General features: G+C 36.1%; 1 protein-coding gene across 1 annotated transcript in view; it reads left to right on the forward strand.

The window, feature by feature from the left end:
- The window catches only part of LOC139158810 (vomeronasal type-2 receptor 26-like), a 28,794-nt gene continuing 20,815 nt past the window's right edge, over positions 1-7,979 (forward strand). Inside the window, exons 1-2 of the mRNA XM_070736147.1 lie at positions 1-77; positions 3,604-3,886. Of these exons, the coding sequence (XP_070592248.1) occupies positions 1-77; positions 3,604-3,886 (360 nt within the window). The remainder of the gene's footprint in view (positions 78-3,603; positions 3,887-7,979) is intronic.

The following is a 7,979-nucleotide window of genomic DNA, read 5'->3' on the forward strand; positions in this document are numbered from 1 at the left end:
ATGATCACCACTGGAATAAAAATATTGCATAGTGGAACATTGCCTTTCAACAAGGCTCCTTCTATTCAGACAAGCTTGTAAGTTAGTCAGTGTGAGGCTTTCCCTTCCATTTGCCCTTCTAATGTTCTCCTTTTTTTCTTCTTATTTCCCTTATTCCTGTGTTGGTGAACTCAGCTAATTTTCTGGATCATTTTGACTTCCATGGTATCTGGGTGGTGGGGGTTTTTTTGGTCATATTTTTAAGAAGACATTCCAATATAATGATTGGGGAATGGGCTTTGAAACAAGTCCAAGTTATAAAATCTTCCCAGTTCAATCTTGAGTAATCACTTGAATACTGATTTTAGTTTAAAATAATGGATTTGCTCTGCCTTATTCATATTAAATACCTAATGTTTACAGGAATAGAGAATGGGTGTGTGTGTGTGTGTGTGTGTGTATGCGTATATGTACATGTGTGTTTCTTTTCTGGATTGCTGCTAAAAAAAGTAGTTTGCTATTATGATGGTTCTACTTTAATGATTTAATGACATTAAATTCTAATCTCTGGGCAGATAAAAATTACCATATTTTGGAGTATAAGACGCACCTTAGTTTTTGGGGAGGAAAATAGGGGAAAGAATCTGCTTACCAGGTATTCATTTGGCTAGTGTCCTTAGCCAGCACATTATTTTATCCCTGGTTAGGACTTAAAAAAACTTTCTTCAGAGAAAGTAACAATGAGATCTTGAAAACCAGGAAGAACTGGAAACATCATTAGCACCTGGAAAGAAACAGTCTTAGCAAGTAGAGCAATGGAAAAAGCCCTGCAAAGACTTAAGGCCTGGAAAACATTCTTCTTTGCAGAGAGTAACAATGAAAGTGCTTGCAAGGGGGTCAGAGCTGGGAACATTGTTAGCACCTGATTAGGTTAGGTTACTTATCATGAAAGACTTCATGAACTCAGTCTGTATAGTCTGGAAGACAGAAGGGAAAGGGGGGGGGGGACATGATCAAAACATATAATATGTCAAAGGGTTAAATAAGGTTCAGGAGGGAAGTGTTTTTAACCCTGCTGTTCTGTTTAGAAAAAATCCCCAATCTTATGTTCCCGGGTCTATTTGACCCGGACTGCAAATTGATCATTTTAGGTACTTATATTTGGTCTTTTTGAAAGCTTTTTTCACCTGGAAACAAGTTTGAACATTTCTGCACACAATGGAATGAAAATTGAACTGAAAAAATTAATCCTTATTGGTTTATTTTGCACATAAATGTGCCTCCCCCCATTTTTGTGAAATGCTTTTCAATTTATGGATAGTTTTGCTTGCAAAATGCATTCTATTTTACTGAAGTTGGTGTGGGATTGGTAGCTTGAACATTTCTGCACACAATGATATGAAAATTGAAATGGAAAAAGTAAATCTTATTGGTTTATTTTGCTGATATAATGCATACCCCCCCCGTTTCTGTGAAATAGTCTTCACTTTATGGATAGTTTTGTTATCAAAATGCATTCTATTTTACTAAAGTTGGTGTGGGATTTGTAGCTTGAACATTTCTGAACATAATGATATGAAAATTGAACTGGAAAAATTGATGCATATTGGTTTATTTTGCACATAAAGTTATTTCAATTTATATAAAAAATATGCTGTTAATTTCAAACTTACATACTTTTTTTTAGTAAAATGGATTTCTTTCATAAAATTAGTTATCTGGCTACAATGTGGTTGATTTTCAAAAGGATATTCCAAATATTTCTAGCCAAATATGTATAACAAGTGACAATAATGGCACACAGCAAGGCCGAGGGGGGTGGCCCTTTTGTGGCAAAAATAAACCAATAAGAACCATTTTTTTCAGTTTATTTATATTTTTCTTATGTTCAGGATTGTTCAATTTAGTATATCAAACCTTTTGGGGGAAAATTCCTTAGGGATTTGTAGCCTTAAAAAATATAAATTGACACGAAATTCAGAAAGGATGGGGGGAGGGGCTTTTCGATCAAAATAGAAACATAAGTCTCAATTTTTCCAGTTCAATTTTCATATCATTATGTTCATAAATGTTCAAACTAGTTTTCCAGTTGAAAAAGTTTTCTAAAAGACCAAATTCAAGTACCTAAAAAAAAATCATTTTGGTCCGGGTCTATATGACCCGAACAGACTAAACGTGACTTTTTTTTTGCCCAGAAAAAATTTTTTTCCCCACCCCCACAAATATTTTTTTGATGATCAGCATTGTTAAATTGAGTAAATGAATGCCTAAGATTTTAAAGAATATTTTGGATTTGGAGCATAAAAAAATAAAAAGTGAAAATGGTTGCAAGCAGCCGGGGGGGGGGAGGCCTTATTTCTGATGTTAAAAAACCAGTAAGAATCATTTTTTTCAGTTCCTTTATATTTTTCTTATATTCAGAAATGTTCAAGCTACCAATCCCACACCAACTTCAGTAAAATAGAATGCATTTTGCAAGCAAAACTATCCATAAATTGAAAAACATTTCACAAAAACGGGGGGGAGGCACATTTATGTGCAAAATAAACCAACAAGGATTAATTTTTTCAGTTCAATTTTCATTCCAATGTGTGCAGAAATGTTCAGACTACTTTTCAAGTGAGAAAAGCTTTCAAAAAGACCAAACATAAGCACTGACCCGGGAACAGAAGATTTGTAACTTTTTTTGCCCAGCAAAAACTAAGCCCCCCACCCCCAAAAAAAAATTCTCATAGAGAGAACCCCTGAAATGATGAACAGTCATGAAATTTCAAGTTTCAGATATGCAGGGAAATTTTTTTACAGGGACTCAAACTTGGCTTCGGGTCACATACGACCCGAACAGGACAGTAGGAAAGTGAACACAAGAACAAGGGGGCACAATCTGAGGTTAGTTGGGGGAAAGATCAAAAGCAACGTGAGAAAATATTATTTGACTGAAAGAGTAGTAGATGCTTGAAACAAACTTCCAGCAGACGTGGCTGTTAAATCCACAGTAACTGAATTTAAACATGCCTGGGATAAACATATATCTATCCTAAGATAAAATGCAGGAAATAGTATAAGGGCAGTCTAGATGGACCGTGAGGTCTTTTTTGGCTGTCAATCTTCTATGTTTCTATGTTAGGGCTGGAAAGAAAATTATTCGGAGTAAGTTAGAGTAAGGGGAAAAAAACCTGGAAAGACTTAGGGCTCGGAAAACATTCTTCACAGAGAGAAACAATGAAAGAGCCTGCAAGGTTAGAGCTGGAAAGATTGTTAGCAGCTAGTTAGGGCTGGGGGGGAAGCTACATTCAGAGTACACACCCAAATTATCAGCCTCTTTTAGGGAGAAAAAAAGTGTGTCTTATTCTTTGAAAAATACGGTAGTACTCTGCATATAATGCTGTGTTTGTGATTATGAATCAGGGTGGAAAAACATTTTATTCCCGTCTTCGCAACTTTCTTTAAAAGGAAATTGTGATGGGTGATTATCATTTGCATTAGATTTTGGGTCAATGTTAGCTTAAGACTTGGAAGACTTTTGTAGGCAAAGAAGAGTAAATTGAAAAAAAATCAATTGCTGTTTTGCTATTGATGATGATGATGATGTTGATGATAACATGAACACTTTTTTAAAATTAGTCACCCTTCTGATATGGATATGATTCTACGGTACATTTTTAATATTCAAGTGGCCAACAAAAAATATCTGGGAAATCTCACACTTGGTTACCACATTCATGACAACTATTTGAATATACATGGCACTTCGGAAGCCTTGCTGGACATGCTCTCCACTGGAAAAGCCAATGTTCCCAACTACAGCTGTGGAAGGAAGGACAACATTTTAGTTCTTGTTGATGCAGCTGCTGATGAGATCACAACTGAGGTGTCAAGGTTAGGTGGTACATACAAAATCCCTCAGGTTTGTATGCATGTTTTCTATCATTACATTGAGAGGGATGGTAGATGCATGGGAGATAGTCCAACCAGATCTTCTCTTTGAAAATTAAGAGCTGCTTATCACCATGGCCATTTTAGGTGTCACAGTTGGGGATTGGGATCCACGGTGTAGAGGGGATGACTTCTCATTCGTCTACCGCACGAATCCCAGCGACCGATAAGGTCCCACAGAGTTGGCCTTCTCCAGGTCCCGTCAACTAAACAATGTCGTTTGGTGGGTGTTGTGTTCGTTTAAAAATATTCACAGAAATTCTGTGATTGGTTCAGACGCGGCTATTTAGAAAATAGCCGTGAAGGTTAAATTGTTGTCAGTTAAAGAAAGCCCGCCGTTTTAAAAGAGTATAAATAGGGCAACGGATTAGCCGTTCCCCTCAATTCGGAATCTGCTGTTCCAGTGCTTGTATCCTGTCTTGTTATGAATAAACCAGTTCTGATTAAACCACCGGAGTCCTGACTTTTCAGTGGGCCCCAGGGGAAGAGCCTTCTCTGTGGCGGCCCCGGCCCTCTGGAACCAACTCCCCCCAGAGATTAGAATTGCCCCCACCCTCCCTGTCTTTTGTAAACTACTCAAGACTCATTTATACTGCCAGGCATGGGGGAGTTGAGATAGCTCTTCCCCCAAGGCCATTACAAGTTATGCATGGTATGTTTGTGTGTATGTTTGGTTTTATAATAGGGGTTTTTAGTTGTTTTTATTATTAGATTGTACATGTTGTGTTTATTATTGTTGTTAGCCGCCCTGAGTCTGCGGAGAGGGGCGGCATACAAATCCAATAAATTATTATTATTATTATTATTATTATTATTATTATTATTATTATTATATCATTACCACTGCTTGGGTCTTCTTCTTCTTCACATTTGGGAAGATTAGGAGAGGCGCTATATACAATCAATCAAAAGGTCTTCTATACAAATGGATGACGCAGCAGAGATGGTAAACTCATATTTTGCTCAGGAAAAAAAATAGTGATATTTTCAATGGTAACCACACCCCAGCTTCATGAAAAGAATATGAATTGATTATCTTTATTTATTTATTTTTATTATTTATTTATTTTGTCCAATACACAATACATATTGAAGAGAATAGACATGAAGTATTATATATAAAGCGAAGATATAAAAATAGAGGAGAATATATATGAAGGAAGAAAAGATATATGATATATGAGATAAGGAGAGACAATTGGACAGGGGACGAAAGGCAGGCTAGTGTACTTATGTACGCCCCTTACTCTTACCCAGAGTTGATAAAACACATGTATTTTATGAATACATAGGGACCACAGCATTAATTAATCAACTTCGTTTAAAAAATAAATTACAAGCATACAACTTGTCTACTATTTTTTTAACCTAAAAAAAAATAGAAATTCATCAGAAATTCTCAGAAATTCATCCTAAAAGGCTTGAAAGGCAATAGCGCTCCTGAAGAGGAATTTTTTACCAGCTGAAATATTTTTTAAAAAAATATTCCTATCGGTGATGCAGACTATTGGCAGGTTCACTTACATGTATAAATAATTCTTACAATTTCCAGTTGGGCTGAAAGTAGCATGAGTAGTATATACATATTACAATAGGAATAAAAAGAACCCTACAAATTACAGGCCCATCCATCTGATAAATATGATGGCTAAAATATATACTAAGGTTCTTCTTGAGTACAGTTGAGAGTAGATGACAAGTATATTTGGGAAGGTTTGCCTATTTGCCGATGACTCTAAAGTGTGCAATAGGGTTGATATTCCTGGAGGGGTCTGTAATATGGTAAATGATTTTGCTTTACTAGATAAATGGTCAAAGCAATGGAAACTGCAGTTTAATGTTTCCAAAGGTAAAATAATGCACTTGGGGAAAAGGAATCCTCAATCTGAGTATTGCATTGGCAGTTCTGTGTTAGCAAAAACTTCAGAAGAGAAGGATTTGGGGGTAGTGATTTCTGACAGACTCAAAATGGGTGAGCAGTATGGTCGGGCAGTAGGAAAAGCAAGTAGGATGCTTGGCTGCATAGCTAGAGGTATAACAAGCAGGAAGAGGGAGATTGTGATCCCCTTATATAGAGCGCTGGTGAGACCACATTTGGAATACTGTGTTCAGTTCTGGAGACCTCACCTACAAAAAGATATTGACAAAATTGAACGGGTCCAAAGACGGTCTACAAGAATGGTGGAAGGTCTTAAGCATAAAACGTATCAGGAAAGACTTAATGAACTCAATGTGTATAGTCTGGAGGACAGAAGGAAAAGGGGGGACATGATCGAAACATTTAAATATGTTAAAGGGTTAAATAAGGTTCAGGAGGGAAGTGTTTTTAATAGGAAAGTGAACACAAGAACAAAGGGACACAATCTGAAGTTAGTTGGGGGAAAGATCAAAAACAACGTGAAAAAATATTATTTCATTGAAAGAGTAGTAGATCCTTGGAACAAACTTCCAGCAGACGTGGTTGGTAAATCCACAGTAACTGAATTTAAACATGCCTGGGATAAACATGTATCCATTGTAAGATAACATACAGGAAATAATAAGGGCAGACTAGATGGACCATGAGGTCTTTTTCTGCCGTCAGTCTTCTATGTTTCTATATCCTTGCAGAATAATTGTGGTGAATGTATGATAGTCAACCACAGAAATAAAATCCATGTAAATAGGATTGTTATGGATGATATTGATACTGATATGGAAATGCTGAAATGAGTGAAAATTTGTGTTTTGGTTTTTTTAAAATCAATTTTTATTGATTTAAAAAAAGAAAAAAGAATATATATCATATATACATTATTGAACAGGTCATACTTCATTGCTATTACATCTTATATCATTATTTCTTATACTTAGTGTAATATTACACTGTATGCATTCACCTACATGAAACAAATCTAAGTACTTTTAATTTTATAAAGAGTATTAATTAGAACAGAGATGGTTGTTTCATATGTCTGTGTGTTTTTATATTCCGATATTTATTTATATGTATACACTGTATTTATTTATTTACTTACTTACTTGTTTGCTTACTTACTTACTTACTTACTTACTTACTTACTTACTTACTTACTTACTTACTTACTTATTTATTTATTTATTTATTCTTCTATGCCGCCCAGTCCCAAAGGGACTGCCGCTCAGACACTATACTTTTCCGCCCACACCGAAAAAAATTAGAGGGAACATTGCTAGGAAGTGTGGTCTTTCTTTCTGTCTCTGGTAAAGCAGGAGAATGTTCTAGAAAGATTTTTCTATACAAAGACTCTGGGCTATTCAGAATCTGAGTGGGATCAGTATCTTCAACAACAGATTAGATGAAAGATTTATTGGGATCCTTATATGAAAACAAAATATTTATTTTACCAAAATAAAAAAATGCATCATCTGGCTCTTTATTTGACCAAAACATTTATTTGGACATCTGCATATGTGGGTCTGATTGTGGTCATTAATAGGAGTGATACCAAAATATGATTTGCATTATTTATTCTTATTCTTTTAACTTTAGTTTCTTTTTACAATTTTTTAAAGTAAAGTAATTATTTGAATATGTTTGTTTATTTATTTATTTGATTTGTATGCCGCCCCTCTCCATAGACTCAGGGCGGCTAACAACAATGATAAAAACAACATGTAACAATCCAATTAATAAAACAACTAAAAACCCTTATTATAAAACCAAACATACACACAAACATACCATGCATAACTTGTAATGGCCTAGGAGGAAGGAATGTCTTAACTCCCCCATGCCTGGCGGCATAAGTAAGTCTTGGGTAGTTTACGAAAGACAGGGAAGGTGGGGGCAGTTCTACTCTCTGGGGAGAGTTGGTTCCAGAGGGCCGGGGCCGCCACAGAGAAGGCTCTTCCCCTGGGGCCCACCAAATGACATTGTTTAGTCGACGGGACCCAGAGAAGGCCAACTCTGTGGGACATTATCGGTTGCTGGGATTCGTGCGGTAGCAGGTGGTTCCAGAGGTAATCTGGTCCAATGCCATGTAGGGCTTTAGAGGTCATTACCAACACTTTGAATTGTGAAACTGATTGGCAGCCAATGCAAG

The sequence above is a fragment of the Erythrolamprus reginae genome, chromosome 2 (genome assembly GCF_031021105.1).
Source record: "Erythrolamprus reginae isolate rEryReg1 chromosome 2, rEryReg1.hap1, whole genome shotgun sequence".
In the NCBI taxonomy this organism is placed as follows: domain Eukaryota; kingdom Metazoa; phylum Chordata; class Lepidosauria; order Squamata; family Dipsadidae; genus Erythrolamprus; species Erythrolamprus reginae.